Source organism: Carex rostrata, chromosome 27 (assembly GCF_964058835.1).
Source record: "Carex rostrata chromosome 27, lpCarRost1.2, whole genome shotgun sequence".
NCBI lineage: Eukaryota > Viridiplantae > Streptophyta > Magnoliopsida > Poales > Cyperaceae > Carex > Carex rostrata.
Window position 1 is genome coordinate 5,265,077 of NC_135944.1, and position 24,812 is coordinate 5,289,888.

Sequence of the window (24,812 nt, forward strand, 5' to 3'; positions counted from 1 at the left end):
AAACAAGAATATATTTTATCTGTGAGGTTAAAAAATGACTATTGCCAAGGTAAGAACACAAAAATTACTATTCCTGAGGTTCGGCTATTACAGACAGGACTATCCGCAGGAGTCTTAATCCTGTGGTGGCCTTTTATGGACAGAGAACGAATTTTTGGTTTATTTAACACTTTTTTAGTAACGGAACATGTTACTTTTAATCTTATTGATAATCACAGTTGTGTTAAAAGATAGAGAATTTTGACAACATTTCGCCAAGAAACTTTTGCATGTGGATGTGAGTGTTTGTGTGATGAACTGTTACGAAAAATAGTTTCATTGATAACCAATATGCCATTTGTTACAGCATATTTAAAACGTTGATTCCATTGCTCTTAATTTAGCTATTGTCGTACAAAGAATAAAATTCTACATTGTTTTTTTTTTAAATCCAGGAGATGAGTTCGTTTCTTTTAATTATAGTGAATAAATTACATATATGATCCTTAAAAGATAACTTGCTACAACTCTTAAAGTTTTTAAAAAAAATTAAAATATTAATTGCATCATTAAAATTATTTTAATGTGCATGGATTTTAATGAAATTAATCTCTCTGTTTTTTTTTACATGCATTTGATGATTACAACTATTTACAATTTTCAGTATCATTTTGTAATTTGCAAGTAAAGTGATGCAACTATTTATCTTAAAGGTCAACGGATGAAAACCCATATAAATAGCCTTGTGGACAAAATAACTTCATCTCTTTTTATTCTACATTTACCAACCCTTTTTGTGTGTGAAAGCCAGAGAGATTATGGCCTCTCTGTTTAAAGTTTTCTTCTTTCCCTTCCTAGCACTGATATGCCTAATGATCCTACCAACTACAGCAGTCGTCATAGCATTGCCGGGTTGCCCAGATAAATGTGGGAACATCACTATCCCCTACCCATTCGGCACCCTTCCTGGCTGTTACCAGGATGGATTTGATCTTATGTGCAACAACACCTTTACTCCCCCAAAAGTATTCTTCAGTGAAACTAATATGGAAGTGTTACACATCAACATAACTTCCGCTGAAGTGCAGGTCCTGAATTACATGGGCTATGACTGCTTTAACAAGACCGCCAATGTGAATTCCAGCAGACCGTGGATTAATATCACATCTTTAAAACCATTTCTCTTCTCCAGCAGACGCAACAAGTTCACTGCAATTGGCTGCGACACATTGGCATATATTTCTAGTGACCAAGGTAACAATTCTTACAAGTCAGGCTGTATGTCCTTTTGTGATAACCTGAACAGCACAACTGGTGACAATGGTTCATGCAATGGGTTGGGGTGTTGCCAGACAGCAATACCAAAAGGGCTCAACTACTACAGAGTGGATTGGGGTTTCAATCGCAATGATGCCTCGATGTTCAACCCATGCAGTTATGCTATGCTGGTGCAGGAAGACTGGTACAACTTCAGCGTCCAGGATCTACAAGGGTTTCAATTCTACGAGAGGAATATGGAATATGTACCAATTGTACTTGACTGGGCAATCCGAGAAAATGGCACATGCATCAGCAATGTCGAATCCAGCTCTAAACCTGCCTGTCTCGGCAAACACAGCGGATGCGACAACACGACCAATGGTGAGGGATACTTCTGCAATTGCTTGCCAGGATACGAGGGAAACCCCTACCTTGATAATGGATGCACAGGTAATTACCTATTAGAGCTTAATTCAGATTTGAATTATTGTGCATCAAATAATTAATGTCAACGACCAGCAAAAAAAGAAGTCAATTAAAGAGACTTACTTGTGGATAAATTGAGGTTTAATTAATATGTGCCAAATTAATGTCGACAACCAGTAGAAAATTTCGGTTTTTAAAGAGCCATTGTTATGGATGAATCATGAAACCATGGGCCATTACAATATATTTGTGGATTTGCTTGCATAGGATAAGAACTGCATGCTAACAAAAAATTAAAAAACTCCCACTACGGTAAACCTTGGTGCCCAAAGACTTTGCCTCAGAATTTTTTCAATAGATTACTCAGTAATCTTACTTTTGTGACTCGACAGATATCAACGAATGTGAATTGAAAGGCATCGACGTGTGTAAGGGCAACGGAACTTGCAGTAATACAGAAGGAAACTACAATTGCATTCCAGATCGCTACGCTGCTTATGTAATCGGTAAGAATTATTTCCGGATTCTAGATAAAAGTATATACTCTGTTCCAATTTTAAATTTGTGACACTCTTGTTGGGTAAAAATTTGGAAAAAAATAGGATAGTTAAGAAATTAATCAAAATAAATCAAGTTCTAAAGTATTAGCCGGATCATCTATAACATCTTTAAGAGTATTCCTTCTCTATCGTGCATGGCTTAGAATTGTCACCAATATATTCTGGGTTGTCACTCATTAGGAAACGACAATGGAAACAACTGACGATAACTCCACAATATCTAACAATTTGATCAGAATTTAATCAATCGGAACGTACGTAGAACTAGTTGAAATTTAATCACAAACCATGTTGAATTCTGTTGAATCACAAACAAACAAACAAACCAGGTTGAACTAGTTGCAATTTAATCTAAAAAAAAAAGAAATTGTCGCAATTAAATTACAAACAAACAAACAAAATATGTATAGAACTAGTCGCAATAAGATTAAATTGGAACGTAACAAATTCCATACATAATTAATCAAGTACTCGTTTCAAAAAAAAAATAGTCATGGGTTAATACCGAAGTATACACGAATTGTTGATAGAATTTATCATGACCTTGGACTTCAAGATACAATATGTGAAACATATCGCAACACATATCCAAAAATTGAATAACTATGATATAATGCAAGTGCGTGCTTCGTTGCCATCTCGCATGGAATGTTTTGCTTGTTGGCCAAATCTCCTTTCCCGTTTTTGGTCCATATATTTTGGAATCCGGATATATATCATCTCCTATCCATCTTGATTGGAAACAATAGTTGACCTGTATATGAAGGCCAACTACATTCATCACCATACAGATGGCGACACCCATTCCATGTGTCAACTAGTGTATTCAATGTACCTGTTCAGCAGCACAAGATTAAGGTTCTTTAGACTTCCTTAGCTCTTAATCCAGATGAGCAGCTCCTCCTTAGACCGGATTAAGCATCTCTCATTAGTACCATTTCTTAATCCTACCTCCCCCTTCCTTAATATTTTGGTCTCCTTAGAGCTTCCTTAAGATACTTTTTGGAAAATTGTATCCTATGTAGCTTCCAATAACAAACTCGTGAATATAGCATCATATGTAGCTTCCCCTCGTGAAGCTCTTTCTATCCTTTTGATGGGTTTTCGATCTCTTTATAAAATGTCATTACCATGCTTCTGAAAATCAGAATCGGAAAAATCGGTTGGAATCGGCTGAATCAGATTAGAAACTCGGATTTTTCTGGTAGAAGCTTGTTTTGTACTAAGAAATCAGAAAATTAATAGAAAAAAATAATTTTTCATAAAATGATGTTAAGACAAGATTACACTCAAATAATACAATACTATAATATTATACAATAAAAATATATAAGCATTCATTATAAAATTAATTAATAAATAATATTTTTGCATATAATTAACTTCATATAGTATGATTGTACACAGTAATTCAATTTGTTCTTACATTTTACATATTATGTAAATTTGTCAAAGCATTTTATATTGTAACAGAAAAATAGTAAAGATTGTCAATATATAAAATGATTCTCAAATTTTTGTTAGTTAATTTCGTATAAATGGATAACAGTAACAAAATTTTTCTTTCCTTAATTGTGGTCTTTACAAAATGGGGACTGCTATATTAAGTGCACGAATTGTGATTTTGAGAGCTAAGATAATTTTTTACACTACAATACCCAATTTACCCTTAGTTTTTAAATTCTTAATAATCTCACATCTTTTTAATTCTATATATGTCTTGATTCATTAATACTTGCAAGTGTGCATGAAAGGAAACAATTAAATTCATTTATATACTAATAAAGAAGTTTGCTGCACAATTTTTTTTAACTGATTACACATAGATATTAACTTTAAATTTTTACAAGCTGATTTTTTTTTTCTTTTTTGGCAGATAGCCCCTTAGGCATTGTATTAACAACAACAAATTATAAATTACACATGTTACTTATACATGAGCTTGCACCAGTGCACTGCGAAAAAATATTACAGAATTTGCTTATACGTGCACCACTACATGGTACAGATCAAAACTTAAAGACAGAGAAAATATTACAGAGTTTGCTTATGCTTGAGAATTAATATAAACATAGTACATGTAAGTGCTGAGCTTATTAAAGAAGCTCTGATTTAGGCTCATCCTAAAAGCACAATATATATCTCCGGTGGATGGTGCTCCTTGAACCTTATTATTATATTATTTTTTTTGCTCCTTGAACCTTATTAAAAACTAAGGGTAAATTAGGTATTGTAGTTTAAAAAAATATCTTAGCTCTCAAAATCACAATTTGTGCCCTCGGTATGGCGCCCTTACAAAATTAAAGGAGTTTGTCCAAATTTGTACCATTGCATTAAATGTTTCCTTAGGTAGCATAATCAATATTGAATGTTGCATTAAATGTTTCCATTAAGTTTGGTATTAATAAAACAAAGGAAGCGTCTAATTGTCCACAGCCTTTTGTCCACCATTTGTCCACAGCTTTGACTTGCGCGAATACTGTAAAATTACTTCTACATGCTGTATAATTATACAATATATCACATAAAATGTATCAGTTAATCACAAAACATCCAACAACTATTTGAAGTGGTCCCATGATAGTTAGAAAAAGATTGCAACTTGCACAACATCACAAAATAAATGTACTTTCAAACTGTACTTTCAGAAATTACAGTTATAGGAAGTTATTGACAGTTAGAGTTAGTTATTAGCGGTTATTAGCGGTTATTGGCAGTTAGAGTTAATTATTACCGTCCGCACTGGGTTGAATCTTGTATATTGTAAAATTGAATCTTGTATACAGTAAAATTTCCAATTGAATCTTGTATACTGTAAAATTGGATCTTCTACACAGTAAAATTTACAATTGAATCTTGTATACTGTAAAATTGAATCAGCAGAACTGTAAAATTAAATCTTGTATACAGTAGAATTTTCAATAGAATCTTGCATACTATAAAATTGAATCTTGTATACTGTAAAATTTTCAAATAATACTGTAAATTTTCAATTGAATCTTGTATACTGTAAAATTTTCACATAATAATGTAAATTTTCAATTGAATCTTGTATACTGTAGAATTTCTAAAACTAAACCATAAAATAATATCATCTATACTGTAAGATAAAATGTAACAAATGCTACATTTCAGTTTAAACTACAACCTACAAAGAATCATGTATACTGTAAAATTGCAAAATATAAACCATAAAATAATACCATGTATACTCTAAAATGGCTAAATCTATACATACATCCATCATCACACAAAAAATCTGTTCACCACAAAACAACATATGTTCACCACAAACAACATTTGTTCAACACAAGATAAAGATATTCACCGCAATATTCATAATAGCATAATAGCAACAAAAAAACTATGGACAAATAACTTTTACATTAAAAACCTCTTGTGTTCATTGTTCGGATGAGTAAGAAGCCTCTTTATCATCTCTTTCCTTCAGATTTTCACAAGATGAAAACTGTAAAATTACAAGATGAATACTGTAAAATTATAAGATAAATACTGTAAAATTAACAAATCAATACTCCATATCGCCTTTCTATCATCTCTTTTCTCCAGATTTTCACAAGATGAATATTGTAAAATGACAAGATGAATACTGTAAAATTAACGAGGCAATACTATAAAATTAACAGATCAATACTCCATATCGCCTCTCTATCATCTCTTTCTTCCAGATTTCTACAAGATGAATACTGTAAAATGACAAGATGAATACTGTAAATTTAACAAGGCAATACTGTAAAATTAACAGATTAATACTCCATATCGTCTCTCTATCATCTATTTCCTCCAGATTTCCATAAGATTAATACTGTAAAATGACAATATGAATACTGTAAAATTAACGGGACAATACAGTAAAATTAACAGATCAATACTCCATATCTCATCTCTATCATCTTGTTCAACCCGAAAGGTATACACAGAGTTTCAATACAATGATTAATTGTACCTTTTAAAACCTTGAGTTACTCTCGATTAAGACTGCAAGTGCACAGCCCTGTTCGTATAGTAAAATCAGGTATCGATCCACAGGGACGGTTCTTTTCCAAACTCTTACTCGACTTAGTTAGGTACTAGAAGTGTAAAAGGTGGGGTTTGGTTTGTTTATATTCCCTAATTTCAAGTGACGATTCAATTAACAGTAAATGAAAGCAATTAAAGGTTTTGGTTTTGAACAATGATAACAGGCGTTCCCAGGGTTTCAGGTTTCATCCCAAACTTTGCCCTCTCTGGACCTGTCATGCGACTCGCATCATCTCTGATGCGACCCGTATGACGCGACTCGCATCATCTCTGATGCGGGTCGCTTGGCCCTTGAGCTGAGCTGACATGTGTTCGTATCTAAGTTGATTTCTTGTGCGAGGCTTCAACCTGTAGCTCTCACCTACTGGTATCTAACCTAAATTGATTGTCTGGTCTGCTAGAGGTATCCACAACCGTTCGATAATGGAAAGTTCACCTTTCGGTTACTATTGATCTTAAATCTACCTCAAATACTCAATCACAATTGCAAGAAACATCAAGGTCAAATTACTAGAAGAGATGCTATAGACATCTAACAGTAGACAATCAAGAATCAATCAAGCAATCAAAATCAAGCAATCAAATGAATACTCAAACAAAGAATCACACAAGTTCAAACTTAGATCAAAACAACATGCAATTCAAAGACAAAGTTTAGAGACTACATCCTAACCCTAGGAACTAAAGATCTACTCAAACATGGTAAAAGAAAGCATAAAAGAGGGAGAGAATAGGCAGATCATGATGAAGCTCGAAGATCCAAGGTGGATTGGAGAGGATCTTGCAATCTTCTCTTCTTCTCCAAGCGATCTCCAATCTCTCTCTTCTCTCTTGATCTCTGCTCTCTAAGTGATCTGGAATGTGAGGGGGGAAAAAGCTCTCCAAATTCTGGCACAGGACCTTCTTTTATAGGCAACGGATCTGACTTGGGGCTTATCGGGTTCAATTTGAATTGGGCGGCAACTCGTAATGCGACTCGCTTCAGGTGGATGCGACTTGCATCATCTGGTCTTCAAGTGAGGAGTGAGGGTCGCATCATCTGGTCTTCAAGTGAGGAGTGAGGGTCGCATCGTCTTCCTGGAGTCTGCCATTTGCCTGATTTTGCCCAATTTCGCCTGATTCCTGCAAAGTAAGAACCAAAACATAGCAGTACCACATTCTATGGATATTCAATGTAAAAGTCACTATTTGTTGGTTCAAAACATAGATTTTTGTATGGAAACAAGTCGAAATAATAGGTCTAATAAGGTAATATCACATCTCTTTCCTCCAGATTTCATTTGAAATGCTAGATCTGTTACTGCATACAACGAAAACAACAAATTCAACAGAAATAACTTACTAGATTTGAATTTTGCCGTGCTCTTCAACAAAAACACATTCTATTCGATCGCGCTCCACGATTGAAGGTTCCATTGCGATCATGTATAAAAAACGAGATCGAGTCAGTAATCTCAATTAAAATCGACATTGCAAAGAAAAAATGAATCAGAGAAGGTAAATACAAAAAAACAACAATTATGATTTTGTTGCCGTCGCGGCCGATCCAGATTATTTTTCCGATCCGATCCGATCAAAGATGAAAAATGTCATAAGCAGATTATATAAGAAAAATAAAATAAAAAAGTTACAAATTATTATAGGAAAAAGAAAAAAGTTACAAATTGAAGAAAGCGAACAAATTGAAAAATCGGAGCAAATATTAGTTTTCTTCACCCATCCAAATCGATTTCTTGAAACTTAAAGTCAAGAAGAACTTCTTAGAAGGAAGAGCGAGCAGCTGATCTCACTTTGACTACGATTCGATCTCTCTCAGACTTCATAAAAGAGGACTGACTCTTCCACTGCTACATGAACAATAAAGCATCGGTCGAATAAATCAATCGGTCCAATCCTTTTTGAGTAAAGAATAAGAGATCGGAGAAAAAAGTTACCGATTGAAGAAAGAGACAAATTGAAAAATCTAAATTTAAGATATCGGAGAAGAATTATCCGCTTTACGGAGAAGAAATCGCCTCAGAAATTTAAGATATCGGAGAAGAAATCCTTTTTCAGATATCGATCGATTTTTAGATTCAGAAATTTTTATCTCCGTAAAGCAAAAAAGTAATATCGGAAAGAAATCGCCTCAGAAAGGAAACAAGTTGATCGGAGAAGAAATATTTTGAAAATGAGATTCACAAAAGGGAATAGAGGCACGGAAGGAAGTTAAATAGGTGGAGTAAGTGGTTAGAAGTGGGGACCGGTGTCCGTTAAAATTAGTTAAACACGGGGTGGATAGCGCTGTGGACAAATGGTGGACAGAAGGCTGTGGACAAAAACCTTTTCTCTAAAACAAATACTATGTTAGCGCTGAATATGCGTTTATAATAGTTGTTTCCTATTTAATAAACAGTCTGCACATACACCTAGTCTATTCAATATTTTATAATTATCGAAACTCTTTCTTCTTCTTTTTGCATTTGCGACTCCCCCAAATCCTTCGACTGCCATTGCAAAAATTCAAAATTGGTCCGATTAAAATACTAAAACAATATACTTTTGCTTTAGAGGCAAGAGAATGAGTGAAAATTCGGCCGATTATTTTGATTTAGTCTCGATTTTATCGATTTCCTATATATAATTCGTCCTAGCGAGTCAACTCGGGAAATATCGGATCGCCTCCGGCTAATACCGTTCCGACTTGGCCGAGTCGACTCAGACTTGGCCGATTTTCCAAACCATGGTCATTACAATCCGATAGACGGTGAGTTTTAACTTCTGAATTCCATCAAATTATTATAGTTTTTCTTGTTTTTTCAAAATTTAGTTTTTTGTAAGAAGAGATTGTGTATATTTGGACATAATAATTTTTTTATGAATAATAATTTCATGTATTTATTTGGTGGTTGAAATACTTTTTTCTTTTCTCGTTGAACAAAGTGATCAAGAATTAGTAATGTCAAGTTTTTTGGAATGATAATACTTAAATACCGGGCAGACAGATTTAATTTTGGATGATTTCTCAATTTCAGTTTATCTCTAAATACATCTACTCTCTATTTTTATACTATTACAAGCCAATTAGTAGTAGGGCAATTTGTAGTAGACAAAATCAAGGTAATAACTGTATTTCGTTTTTCATGTAGCTAGCTTGAAAACCTTCAACAATTTGTAGTAGGGCAAATCGAAATTGATGTAATATTGATTTTCTTTTTGTTTATAATTTTTAGATTTTGTGTTATCATTCTTCTTAACCACTGGTATTTGAAGTATTGTGTTTTATGGTACATGTACCAGTACCGTACTGAACAATACTGCATCTGATATGATCACCTGATTTATTATTGTACCGAAAATTGCTATTTTATGATACTGAGCTTTGCTTGATTTTATTTGTCTTGAGTTGTGAACGATGAGGTTTTGATTACTGGATTTATAAGGATGGGACGTCTCGAATGAATAATAATTTTTTTAATTAATTTCTATGCTTAAATTTATATATGAATAATATATTTCTAAAAACATTAAATAAATTAATGCCATCAGTTAGCAAATACTGATAATTGTTGGTTATTTTTCTTGCGGCCAGTTACACAATTTGAGATTGCTCAAGAAACTCACACAATCACAGAGACAAAAGAAAATAGAGGCCTTTTTGTGATGCTTAACTTCCTGCATCATTTTCTGGTTTTCTTATATATATAAAAGCACATACAAAATCATAACTGCTATATGAAAGGTTACATCCACTAAATAAAAACTGGAATCTAAATAACTGCTCACTAAAAATAACCTCTACTCTATTCTTAGCCATCCGCTAGGATTACTCTGACAGCACACTTTATCTAAAACAGAAAACTTAAACTCTGCTAGAATTAAAACAAAACATAAACAAAACAAACTGAAACATAACAACAAGATTAATTCTATCAATAATTAGTCTTGGCTAGAGCATTGCTAAATCTTAATTTTAGCTAAATATAATTATAATGACTCTTGACCGCTCAGTCTAATTTTAGCTAAAATAATTATTGATTTTATTAACTAAATTACCTTGAATTTTAGTTATTTGTAATTATTTACACTATATTATAATGTAATGAGCCTTCTTTATTAAATTGCATATCACCAACAATTCAAGGGTATTTAGGTCTTTACATACTACATAATATATTTTATTTGTACTAAGTCTTCATTCTTAATCCTACTACTTTACCGAACAAGTGTTTCTTAGCAAGGATTAAAATCATAATCCTTGAACCCTTAAGGAGGGTTGCCGAACACACCCAAAAATTACAAGGGTTGCACAAATTCATTATCATTGAAATGTCCAAGTTTGCATACTGTAAGCACATCAATGCATGGTATACCAGCGAGATTCGACTTAAAGCTAGCTTTCACATTGAAGGAGTGCTCCAGCACGTATGATTACCTATATACGAAATTTTGGTAAACGAATACCGCCACCTCGCCCGTCCTACCGACAACTTGATTGTATTGCCCCTCATAAAAACCAAAAGGCGTCGTGGTCCTTACCCTCTTGTTTCCTTGCCTCACTTGGCCAACAACATTTCTGTTCTATCCGACCATATCTTACCCTTGGTAATGCACCTCTTGGCATTTAAACAGAAGACATAGCATATTATAATAAAATAACAGTTCAGTAACACATATCAAATATATTATTCAACTCTTCTTGATGTAGTGCTTAGTTTAATAGTTTAGTGGCCTGCCAAGTAGCTAGTATACCTAGACAGTAGTTGTCTCTGTACGTCATGCAAGGTTGAACTAAAGAAAAAAAAAGGTAATCATAGGAGTGAAAATTGATTTCTTAATGAAAGATAATGATGGAAAATAACTTTCTCTTTTCTTAAATTATGTCTGCAGGTGTGATAATTGTGCTCGGATTTGCTGTTGGCTTTAGCATTCTTTTATTATATTTTGCTATAGTAAAGCGCCTGAAATTGTTAGAAAAGAGAAAACAGGACAAGTTAAAACAAAAGTTCTTCGTTCAAAATCGGGGTTTGCTTCTAGAACAAAGTTTAATGTCTTCCCCTGAAGATACAACACAAAAAATGAGAATTCTTGGATTACATGAATTGGAAAAAGCAACAAACAAATTCGATAATGCACTCATTATTGGCCAGGGAGGTCATGGAGATGTTTACAAGGGTATTTTGTCGGATCAACGTGTTGTGGCCATTAAAAAGTCCAAAATTGTTGATCAGGATGAGATTGATCAATTCATAAATGAAGTAGTCATTCTCTCACAAGTCAACCATAGGAACGTTGTGAACCTCTATGGTTGTTGCCTAGAAACAGAAGTCCCATTGCTCGCATATGAGTTCATTTCGAATGGAACACTTTTTAATCATCTCCATGTGGTGGAACACTGTTCCTTGACATGGAGGCATCGGTTAAGAATTGCCCTTGAGGCTGCTGGGGCAATTTCCTATCTTCACTCATCTGCATCTATATCAGTTCTTCACAGAGATATAAAATCATCAAACATTCTATTGGATGATTATTGCACTGCTAAAGTGTCAGACTTTGGGGCATCAAGATCTGTCCAAATAGATCAAACGGGCATAACTACAGCAATCCAAGGGACTATCGGGTATTTGGACCCTGAGTACTATTGCACTGGCCGGTTAACCCAGAAAAGTGATGTCTATAGCTTCGGTGTCATTCTAGCAGAATTGCTAACAAGAGAAAGGCCATTATTGTCCTCTAGTAAGTTTGAAGGGGGTAGTCTTGTTGCATATTTTACGTCTGCTATAGAGGAGAACTCTCTCTTTGAGATTCTTGATCCACAAGTTGTGAGTGAGGGGCACAAAACAGAACTTGAAGCCGTTGCCAAACTTGCAGAAATGTGCCTGAGAATGAAAGGAGATGAAAGGCCAACAATAAAGGAAGTGGAGATACGGCTCGAGGTCTTGTGGCGGTCCAATCAAGAGCACAAACATCCTTGGATGTCTATCACGTCTCCAAGTTTAAAGGAGAGGCAGTTTATGCTACCAGATCCCTACACTACAGGAAATGAAACAACCTTGCAAGGTACTTCTGAACTAGAGCTACAAACGTCATCATCTTATTTCTCTACATAAATGAACTCGATTCGATATAAGAATGTGAGTAATTATGAAATTTTAGTTGTAATTTGAATTGCTCATTACTTGAAAATGGTGATTCTTTATCTATCCCTGTATTATTCAAGAAAGTTTAATTTGTATATACTGAAATCTGGATGTTTTGTCTCTCTGTAATACTATTGGTGTACTTTAATTAGCTGATGTAATTTGAATACTATCTTTGAGTATTTTACATGCATATATATTATGCGGTGCACCCATTTCTAGCTATTCAGACCTTGTGCTTAACCCTACAAAGTACAATTACTACAATCAGTGGAGGAAGCACACTGAACGAGTGGTACGCAGCTATCTACACCTTGATTTAAAACCGTCTATAGGTCTCTGTATAATTTGGTTGTTGCCCACCCATAGACTTCTCAAATTCTTAATTGGTTAATTCACGTAGTTTGCAACCCACTAGTCGTACGAGTAAGGTTTTTTGCCTACTTTGCAATTTACGATAGTTTGGTTAATTCTCACACCCCCTAGGTTTTTAGATTTTTTGGCCTACCACTTGTTTGTAACATCTGGAGATTAGGTTAGTCAAATAGAAGAAAATTGTATTGTTTATTGCTGAACTTTAGCCTATTTCTACATTTACATGTACACAATTTAAGATTAAGCTTTTACTCATTTTATGTTTACACATTTACTCCATTAAGTTGTTTACTCAATTTTTTTGTTTTAGATTGATTTAATGGCATCTAAATGCATGATCAATGGCATCTAAATGATCCGTGCCTATTTTCAAGGTTAAAGATGAGGTGAAGGATGAATATGGTTTTCTGGACATCTCTCCAGGATATAGTCTAGCTGACAGAGCTAGATTTCTGCGAAATTTACCTCCCTCTCAACCCTCTAGTTAAGTAGCACCCAAATCCATCATAAGAAAAGAAACAACCTACCAGTGACTAAGACGTCACGTCATAGCATGTGGCTCAAGGCTCAAGGGATCGGTGCTAGCTACAAGTACATGCATGATTGTTTATTTATTTTAAAAGCATTCCTTAGAGGTGTTATTAGGTCGGGTTGGGTACAGATACTATTATGTTTGAGCCCGAAAGGTGACCTTGAGTCACTCTGTAGGTTATATATAAATGCTTTTAGCGCTTAAGCTCTACGTACAAAAAAAAAAGTGCCCCACACTTCTATCCAATCCATAGAGATACACAAAAGCTCTGTATATAGTTTTATGGCTCGCACCCTATTTTAGGCTTAAAATCCATATCCTATACATTATAATATCGGTTCCGGATTGGATATTAAATTATTACTTTTGTAACCATACTCATAATTTAATCAGTTATATTTTTTAAACCATATACTTTCCAAATTAATCCGATCCGGGTCGGTTCTGGTTAGGATCTGGATTGGGACCAGGTAATCGGATAAAAGTAGCACCTCTAGCATTTCTTCATTAGCCCTTAGAGATATATATTACTTCTTTTCGTTATGAAGATGTGTTTGTCTATTTTTATGTAATATATATATTGAATTGTTGAATGTCTGTGTTGACGTTTAATATTGTTTTATGTATCTATATATGCATGTTTATGATTATTATGGCAAGCAAATTGAGGGAGTAGCCAATTAAATAATTGAAATTCAATTAAATATATAACATCTTCTATCGGTATGGCAATCAAATTGAAGGATGATTCTCCTATCGGTAATCTATTTGGTACCAATATAAGACGGTTAATCTACTATCGGTAGGGAACCGTCAGCAGAATTCTTGTTTCTTCTATCATGTTGGTCTCTAGCGGTAGGTATCCATTACCACTTGTTCCTATTTTGTGATTCTCTCTCACACTTGTTCCTATGACGACGGATGAATGCACTATCAAGGAATATCGATCATATGAAAATCCTGAAAAAGAAAAATGGAAATTGGCGAACCTTTTTTCACATTGACAGAATTAACCTCACTTATGAGAGAAGCTAAAAGGGAAAAAAAAAGAGACGCCCCTTATATGCCTCTCAAAATATTGATGTGCTGGAACTAGTAACTTTATTTCCAGAAGCATAACTAATGACCCTATATGACTATCAAAAATAGCAATAGAAGCAAACTTAGCGTCTTAGACTCACATCTAGTTTTTATAATTAGCTAGTTAGTCCATAAGAAAACTTAGCGGGTTCCAAAACGAACCTTAATTAAACCCAATTGAAATAGTAAAGTCAAATCTGTTATGACAGATACATAATAAAACCTTGAATTGCGACCCTTAGAAATCTCTTAATTTGAAGCTAAAGTATGACCAGCTTTAATCTATAACCAAAATGTTCCTTACATTAGACTATTAGAAAAATGGCATATACTGGAATTAAAAAATAACAATTCATATGAGCATTTGGGTTGTTCTACTTTGAAGACTAAGATACTACAATTAATTAAAATATGGGCTTAGCCCGAACAAAATTTCAGCAGTATATATGGCCCATAAAAAGGTCAATCTTTTGTTAGACTTCTGTAATTATTTTATTTTTCTATATAGAGAAGATAGCGCAAACATTATTGCCAGTTTTCATGTCAAGATAACTCATCCATTTCATATATACGAGAAATATTTGTTGGCTGGTTTTTATGTCAAGAGTATTCTCAATTTGACACGTCTCAAGGCAACATATATGGGACTGTTACATGTTATTTGGTATTAATTTTGGAAAGTGGGCGTATCCGATGAGCACCGGAACTAAATCAGTCTGATGCCTGATCGGAACCGCCCGATTTGCTTCATTATTCATCCGCGTTTGATCTGCTCGAATATTGAAGCGGCATGAACAAATTATGATGCGAATCAGACAGTTCTGTAAGGGCATCAGACCGATTGAAGCCCCTTGGTCAATTAAAGAATTTTAAATTTTGTGTGTGAGAGAGAGAGGATAATGTTATGATAGATACCACTAACTAGTTAACTAATAAGCGATGGCAACAGATTATATGACTTTTAATTAATTCGTCAATGAATTAGTTAAATATCTGCCACGTGCATTAATTCCGCACCACTAATGTCTGCTGAAATCCATAAATATTATAGACGATATAATAACAATTCCAGACATTTATTACAACTATATATAATAAAGCAAAACATTTTTGAACAAAGATGGTATATTCTTAAGTCCTGCATTTGACCTTTGGTAAAGGGTGATTGGAAACTCAACTATTTTAAAAGGCTAATATAAAAGGAGGTAATTAATTTTACAAGAAAAATAAAATTAGCTAATTAATTATGTTTTTCTTATTCACCAATTGATAGAATGCAAATTAAATAAGGGAATGTGGAAAACAAAATATCTTAATAGTTATACATGTAGGACCAACTTAATTTTTGGAAAACACTGTAAACCTAGACTTCTAAGTATAAATATTCTTAAGAGATTCTCTAGTCCGATTTCGAACATGCAATGTCTCATATTTTGAATATACAATTTCTCATACAAAAGGCATTACCTCGGCTGTTAGACTTGACTTCAATAAAGGAAAATATATATCGGATCAGCTATTAAGAGGTTAATTTTTGTGTGATTATTTTTATCTAAATGATTTTTTTTTCCTCAATTCAGAAGAAAATACCCCATGAATTTATGCCATCAACCCATCCATATAGAAGAGAGCGTGAAGATTATTAATCCCTTATAAGTACGTTTTAATGTTTTTAGTAATTCAGGATTAAGTCATCCATTTCATTATAATATTTAGTAATTCAGGATTAAGTCTCCTACAAGTTAATGAGCGCTTGTTATGATGCTATAGTGCTTAGTCAAATGTAAACTAAATGGATGATAAAATAAAAATTAGTGCGCATGATCCATTCTCCATGACTAATACTGCTTAGTCAAATGTAATAGTGCTATGTCAAATGCAAACTAGGCAATAGAAGCGGAATGCAAGAGATGTTGAGTTTGTTAGTATCATGTCTGTCCAAGAGGCCGTAATTTATGTCTATTACTCTCGACAGTGGTATTATGGGTGGGCTGTGAATTGGATCCATAGTCCGGTAGCCCAATAAGAGCCTACATAAATGGATTCACATCTAGTTATTATAAGTAGCGGGTTCCAAAAAGGACCTTTATTAAACCCAATTGAAATAGTAAAGTCAAATCTGTTATGGTAGATACATAATAATAAAACCTTGAATTGCGACCTTTAGAAATATCTCAATTTGAAGCTAGTATGACCACCTTTACTCTGTAACCAAAATGTTTCTTACACTATTAGAAAAGAGGAGGGTTCAAATGCCTCCATGTTTTTGTGCCTCCATCTCTCTCCATAATTTTCAAAGTTCAAACAGTCGATCCGAACCGCTCAACCTAACCTCCATACTAAACTATGTTTGGAGACCAAATTTTATATTTTTAGGAATTTTTTTACTATTTTTTTAGATAGGTACAAAATCAGTAAATCTGAACCATCTAAAAACAGTATTTTTGTACCTATCTAAAAAAATAGTAAAAAAATTCCTAAAAATATAAAATTTGATCTCCAAACATATTTTAGTATGGAGGTTAGGTTGAGCAGTTCGGATCGACTGTTCAAACTTTGAAAATGGAGAAAGATGGAGGCATGATGAAGGCACAAAAACATGGAGGCATTTGAACCCTCCTCATTAGAAAAATGGAATATACTGGAATTAAAAAAATAACAATTTGTACTTTGAAGACTAAGATACTATAATTAATTATAATATGGGCTTAGGCCGAACTAAATTTCAGAAGCATATATGGCCCATAAAAAGAAATACTGAGCCAGCTGAAAAGAGGTCAATCTATTTTTAGACTTCTTTAATTATTTTTTTAGTAAAATTTAAGTAGACGTTACCTTCTCCATTTCAGAAGAAAATTCCTCACTAGTATATGTAACTGATCTTTCGGATAAAAACTTTTAGTGAAACAAATTTTGGGACAGGAATTCATATGCCCCTTGGTCAATTATTGATCGTAAGAATTTTAAATTTTGTGTGTGTGTGTGTGTGTGAGGATAATGTTATGATAGATACCACTAGCTAGTTAACTAGTAGTCTATGGCAACAGATTATACGACTTTTGATTAATTAATAAAAGTTTACCATGAGGTACATTCCACACGACTAATTCTGCTGACATCCTTTAGATATTACATACAATGTAATAACAATTGCACACAAACTAAATATGACAAATAAATAAATAAATTGGACAAAAATGGTATATTCTTAAGTCCTGCATTTGACCTTGGTAAAGGGTGATTGAAACCTACAAACCTATTTTAGAAGGCTAATATGAAATGAAGTAATTAATTTGAATTTGTTGTTCTATAGTTTGAGTTTAACCTAGTAAAATATCATAGCCTATGTGCAATCAGCTAGCAACAACCCGAAACGGATACGAGAAATCAATATTTCAAAACCGTATGCCAAATTATGTCTTTGTTCTTCACCAATAGAATGCAAATTAAAGTAAATTCGAAAAAAAAAAAATCTTAACAGTTATACATATAGGACCAACTTATTGGAAAACACTGTAAACCTAGACGGCAATATATATTTTTGAGATAAAAAAAATAAGTTCAAAACTTCTATATATATGCAACGTCTCATATTTCGAACTTACAATGTCTCATATACAAAAGACATTACCTCGGCCATTAGCCTGACTTTGATAAAGTAATATATATTGGTTCAGCTAAAATAAAGGTTAATTTATTTTACACTTTTGTGTGATTGTATCTAATGAAATTTCAGTTTTTCTTTTTCCTAAATTTAGAAGAAAATACCTCATGAATTTATGCCATTAATCCATCTATATAGAAGTGAGCGTAAAGATTATTAATCACTTATAAGTACGCTTTAATGTTTTTAGTAATTCAGGACTAAGTCATCCATTTCATTATCATATTTGTTTTGCTGGTTTCAAGTTCTTGTCCTACAAGTAAAGGTAATGTTTCCCATGCTACAGTCCCCCGAAAATCCCCGTGTATAAAAACCTTCCCTTTTTAGCTTAGTTACGACGCACTTTCAACTGTCACAACTGTCATAATTTCAAGTACAATATGTATGTTTACAGGATAATATGTGAATGTTTATAGGATAATATGTGTATTTTTACAGGATAATATGTGTATGTTCATAGGATAATATGTGTATATTCACAGAAGGTGGTCCCCAATAGCTGTCATGCATTTTCAACAGTTTTCATGCGTTTTTAACAGCTGTCATGCGTTTTTAACAGCTTTTACGCGTTTTTATGTTGACAGGATTTGTTGAATTAGTTTACAGGATTTAGTATTGATGTTTACAGGATTTAGTATTGATGTTTACAGAATTAGTTGAAAATATCCGGGGATTTTTGGGGGACTGTTAGCTGCTTCCTTTTTTTATGCTATAGTGCTTAGTCAAATGAAAACTAAATGGATGATATAATAAAAATTAGTGCGCATGATCCATTCTCCACGACTAATTCTGCTGACCTCCTTAATTAAAAATACCAAGTGCGCATGATCCATTCTCCATGACTAATTCTGCTGACCTCCCTAATTAAAAATATTTCAGATCAAGTGATTTTCTACCTATGTAAAAAAAAGTTGTAAAAAAATTATAAAAAATGTAAAAAACTCAAATATTGAGCCGTTGCACGGAGGCCCTCTATGCTATGCATAGTATATTAGTATTTTTCCTATTTTCAATAAATCTAAAAAAATAGTAAAAAATTTCCAAAAAATGTAAAATTTGGTCTCCAAACACAACAAGATGAATGGTTTGGATCGGTCATTTGAACTTTAAATCCGGTGATTTATAGTCCAATGTACAAAAGAGGCTATACATTGCAATGCACCATAGCCCATCTCTCTCTCTCTATATATATACATACATACATACAGAGGTTGGCTAAGCTCAAAATATTTTTCCCTAGTCTCTGGAACAAACGACTCGATTTTTTTATTTTGAAAGTCCAAACAGTCGATCCATGGATATCATTATGAAATCAACAAAGGAGTTGCTTGGTACCAAAAACGCAATATAAAAAGTTGATTCCATGGATGTCAATTTAGCTATATATAGTACAAAATAATAAATTCTAGATATTTTGTAATGAAGCCATGAATTCCTCAAACGTGAAAGAGATGAGTTCGCTTCTATCAATTATTGTGAATAAATTATATAAATTAATGATTCTTGAATAACACTCGCTATTATATATAAGATTTATATATAAAAAAAAAACATCATTAAAGTTATTTTACCATCTTTTTTTTACATTCATTGGAAAATTATAACTTAAAGGTATCCTTTTGTCATTTGAAAATATCGTGATACAATTAATTTATCTTAAAGGTCAACGGGTTAGTACCATATAATTAATGGCCTTCTAGAGAAAAGCTCAATCTCTTTTTATTCTGAAGTTACCAAGCCTTTCTGTGTGTGAGGGAGATAGAGATTATGGTCTCTCCTTTGATAAAAGCACATCTCAACCTAGCACTAGCACTGATATGTCTAATAACCTTACCTACTACCGTAGTGCCTAATTGCCTAAACAAATGTGGCAATACCACAATCACATATCCATTTGGAACCCAGACTGGTTGTTACAGGAATGGATTTAATCTTACGTGCAACGACTCCTTTACTCCCCCAAAACTATTCTTGGGTAAGAATATTGAAGTGTTAGACATCAACATAACTTCTGCTGAAACGCGAGTCCTCAATTTCATCTCCTATGGCTGCTATAACAAAACGAGCAAGGTGAATAATTCCATAGCATCAATTAATATCGAATCATACAAACCATTTCTCTTCTCCAACAGTCGCAACAAGTTCACTGTAATTGGCTGCTACACCTTGGCATATATTTCTGGTGCAGGCATCAAAAACACTTCATACGCATCAGGCTGTGTGTCCTACTGTGGCGACCTCAACAGAACAACTGGTACTGGTGGTTTGTGTAACGAGCTAGGTTGTTGCCAGACAGCCATCCCTGAAGGGCTCAACTCCTATAACGTGTGGCAGGTTTTCAATAATAACACTGCCTGGTCGTTCAGCCCATGCAGTTATGCTGCGCTGATGCAGGCAGACTGGTACAGCTTCAATGTTGAGGATCTACAAGGGTTCAGATTCATTGAGAAGAATAAAGGAATGTTTCCAATTGTACTAGACTGGGCTATCAGGGATAACGGCACGTGTCAGGATGGTGTAGAGAAAAGTCCTAACCGAGCATGTCTCAGCTATCAAAGCAGATGTGACAACACGACCAATGGTGACGGATACATCTGCAAATGCTTGCCAGGTTACAACGGTAATCCCTACCTCCAAAATGGATGCACAGGTAATTAACTTACTATGGATAAATTTAGATTTTAAATATTGTGCGTCAATTTAATTTCAAGGACTATCAGCTGCTACCAAGTAGGTTTGCTTGTATACAATAAGAACATGTCAGCAAGCTAAGCATACCCAATGTGTTATCCTAAGACTATGCATCTGTGTATTAATTCACAAAATGCTGTGTTAATTCTCCTCTTTGATTTTGTAATTTTGCAGACATTGACGAATGTGACAAACACCCATGTACGGATGGCAGTTGCATAAACACAGAAGGAAACTACACATGTGCCTGCCCAAAATACACAAAAGGTGATGGCAAAACAGATCATTGCACACAGAAATCTCCCTATGTGGCTACGTGTAAGTCTTCCTTTTGGCTTCAAAAATTAGATAAGAAAGGAAGAGTTAGAATAAAACCGTTATTGCCTGCAATTTTAAATTTTAAGGGTTGGTATTTAATTAACAACATCTAAAGGAACCATCAGATGATATTTTAAATTGTATTAAAAATAATACAGAGTTAATTAAGAAAACGAAATATATATTTTTTATTTTATATTTATTTTACATGAATTGAGAAAGGGTTGTTGAGGTTGTTAAAATAAGCGTTATCTTCATCATCTAATTTTTGTGGTCTTACCTTCATTTACTTGATGAGATTTTACGAGTCATTGTCCTATAGAAATATTAGGTGCTCATAGTGTACTATTCACCACAAGTAAATTATTTCACTAGCTTTTGAGTAATTCAGGTACCAATTGTAAAACATTATATAGTTTAAAGAGACATTTTAAATTGTTTCCTTAAAAAACACAGAAGCTTCCATGATGGCTTTGCAAATGAAATATTTGAGTGAAATTCAATTTTTTTTTAATAGTTGTTATCTTTATGCCTGGAATGATAATCAAGTCGTATAATTTAATTACACGTTTTTTATAATGAAAATGATGAAGGGGTAATAATATAACAATGGCGTATTATTGAATTAATAATAGTAACAATAATAAAAATGATATTATGGCAACAATTAAATAGCAACAATAATATATAACAGTAGTAAATTATTTCACTCAACAACATAAAGAACTACCGTTTTAATTTATATTGCTTTGTGGGAGATGATAATTCTGTCAGCTGCTGTTTCAATCTGTGGCCTTTGGATTTTCTTATCCAATTATTCTATCTTATTTTTTGTTGATTAAAGTTATTTTCCTAGGAAAAGCTTTTACTTACCCAACTAATGTATTCAATTTTTTCATGCACCATTGCAGTTTGTATACTTGGTATTGCTGTATTACTGGGCATATGTCTCCTTCTAGTTTGGCACCGACAACACAAAGGGCACATGAAGGAAAAAAACGAGTATAACAGTTACTATCTAATGATGGGTAAGCATCTCCGTGTGTTCAGTAAAAAGCAAATGGAAAATGCGACTGATAATTACAGTGATAATCTTGTATTAGGCACGGGAGGCCATGGTAATGTGTACCAGGGATTATTAGAAAATAACCAGGTCGTGGCCATAAAGAAAGCAAAGGAAGTTGAAGAACCACAAAGAGCAGAATTTGTGAATGAAATCATTCTTCTTTCACAAATAAACCACAAGAACATAGTTAGATTATTGGGTTGTTGTTTAGAGGTTAAAATTCCAATGTTGGTCTATGAGTTTGTACCAAACGGTACTCTTTTTTATTTTCTTCATGGAAAAAGCAATAGAAGATCAATTTCCTTGCGTACTAGGCTAAAAATTGCTATGGATTCGGCAGTAGCTCTTGATCATCTGCACTCATCTATCTCTCCCTCTATCATTCATAGTGATGTTAAGTCTGCTAATATACTACTAGATGCAAATTACACTGCGAAGGTGTCTGATTTTGGAGCTTCAAGTGCCGTGCATGTAAATGAAATTGTTGAGCTTGTCCATTTTTCACATGGCTATCTAGACCCTGAGTGCTTGTACACAGAGATAATAACAAAGAAAAGTGATGTATATAGCTTTGGGGTGGTGATGCTGGAGCTCCTGACTAGGAAGGAGGCAATTTATATAGATGAAAAAGGGGAAGACCAGCCCTTGGCTACAACCTTTTTTTCAAAAGCAAGGAAAAATGAGCATCGTGAGATGTTGGATGTCGACATAGTAACTAATGATGAGAACATTATGAAGGTTCTTGAAGAAATTTGTGAGTTCTCTCTGCAGTGTGTGAGTCCAAAAGGAGAAGATAGGCCGACAATGCAGCAAGTGGTGAAGGCATTGGATAAGTTGGTGACATTCCATAACAGCTTCCCTGGCCCACAAATTGATCAAGATGAGATCGAGACTTTGCTTGGTGAAAGAAAATTTCCCACTATATCAGATGCATCTGGTTTTAGCGCTACCCAATATAGTGATGTGTTTGAAATATCGAGGTGAGGTGGATTAGTTAAGCCTGCTTCAAATTTGGTTTAGTGTCAAGATGCTAAATTCTGTAACTTATTGTTTTTGATTGGTTAAGCCTGTTTTTGTAGAGTTTATATTGCTGCGACATGTGTACATGTAAGAAAAATATATTGGAAATTAACTTTTTTGTTTTAACTCTGATTTTCATCTCAGATAATGAGATGAATTTCAAGATTATTTTTCCTCCTCAGCCATACAGTCAACTCCTCACTATATATAATATCAGATATTCAGATATTTAGCATAGGTAGGTAGTCTCTGTAGTAAAAAAAAAAAAAAATACATCTAGTGACAAGTGTCAAGGTTTCAACATCACACCCATCACATTAAAATACTAGCCCCTCTTTCAATAAAACCCTCCATATATTGATAGAAGTTTATATACCGGTACGTACGGCAGACCTAGAACCATAAATGATATTTATTACTAAGTGTTACGTATTTCTATTTAACATACATGTATATAGTTGTGTTTATAAATAAATGAATGGAGTAACAGTAAGGGATGAACACAGTTTATCTTTCTTGTCATTTGTAAATTACATATCCATTGACTCAACAATAGTTGGCGTTCGGTGAACATGCGGCATCAACTCTATTAAAGGCATAGACTTCACTTGAGGTACTAGTGTTATTGATGTAAATCTCAACCAAGTAGAGAGACTGACTATATATGGATACGCTCTTTACACTTAAATTTTTATTCATAAGAAAATAAAAATATATATAAAAAATAAGAAATCTTGTGCGGAAATTTTAAAAATGAGAAGGCAGTAACAAACTATATATAATAATAATTTATCTGTCGGACAACCTATTCGAATTTATGTCATTAAAATAATGTTTTCTGGAGTAGTGATTTTTATTTATATAGTATGCTTTTCAATTTATTTTTGTTTTTCTACCTTGAATGTTTCGTTTGTTAAGTTGTTAATTTATAGTTTTATTTTTTATGAATCTTTATGAATACATATTGATTGTATTATAGATTGTATTATAGTTTTATGGATCTTCTATGCTGAAAAAAGGTAGTATGCATTTATGTATTATAGCGGCCATTTTTAACTTTTTATTTGAATTATATTGATGTCTTGGAACTAGCTAGTTTCCAGGAGCATAACAAGAGACATTATATCACTATTCTAAAAGGCCATTATATCACTATTCTAGATTGAGTTACTTATTTTTGGGGTAGTGTTGTAAATAACTCTGTATAGAACTTTTTTATTTTAATGAAAATGTCGGTAGTGAACTTGCTACCTGACCTTCAAAAAAGAAAATGACATGGGCTTATGGTACTTCTACTGTATTAAATTCCCAATTATTTGATACTGAAAATTATAAAAGGAAAACTGTTAACAATAGCGACCTTGATTATTAAATTAATAAAATAATAATAATAGTACTATAGATAAAAATAATAATATACCAATAATAAATAGCAATAATGATATAAAACAGTAATGAAGTATTACATTGAATAACATAGAGATAACTCACCCTATTAATTCATAAAGCTTCGTGGGATATGAATCTACAAGCTGTTGCTTGAATCAATGGCGTTTCAATTGTCTTATCATATTATTCTATCCTTTTTGTACTTTCTTTTGCTGATTAAAATTATTCTCCTAGCAACACATTTTACTCAGCCAAGTAATGTATTTGTATTTTTATGCATAAATGCAGATTG

At 33.4% G+C, this 24,812-nt stretch overlaps 2 protein-coding genes and 1 pseudogene across 2 annotated transcripts in view; all 3 read left to right on the top strand.

The window, feature by feature from the left end:
* Positions 1-24,812, top strand: part of LOC144544886 (cytochrome P450 81Q32-like) — a 62,791-nt gene that overhangs the window by 34,592 nt on the left and 3,387 nt on the right. The gene's annotated exons all lie outside the window — the stretch shown is intronic.
* LOC144544884 (wall-associated receptor kinase 5-like) lies at positions 1,054-23,168 on the top strand. Its single transcript, XM_078293419.1, has 3 exons — positions 1,054-1,689; positions 20,902-21,045; positions 21,957-23,168. Exons 1-3 carry the CDS (start codon positions 1,080-1,082, stop codon positions 23,093-23,095), a joined length of 1,893 nt encoding a protein of 630 aa, XP_078149545.1. The 5' UTR covers positions 1,054-1,079; the 3' UTR covers positions 23,096-23,168.
* LOC144544768 (wall-associated receptor kinase 5 pseudogene) lies at positions 11,126-12,581 on the top strand (annotated as a pseudogene).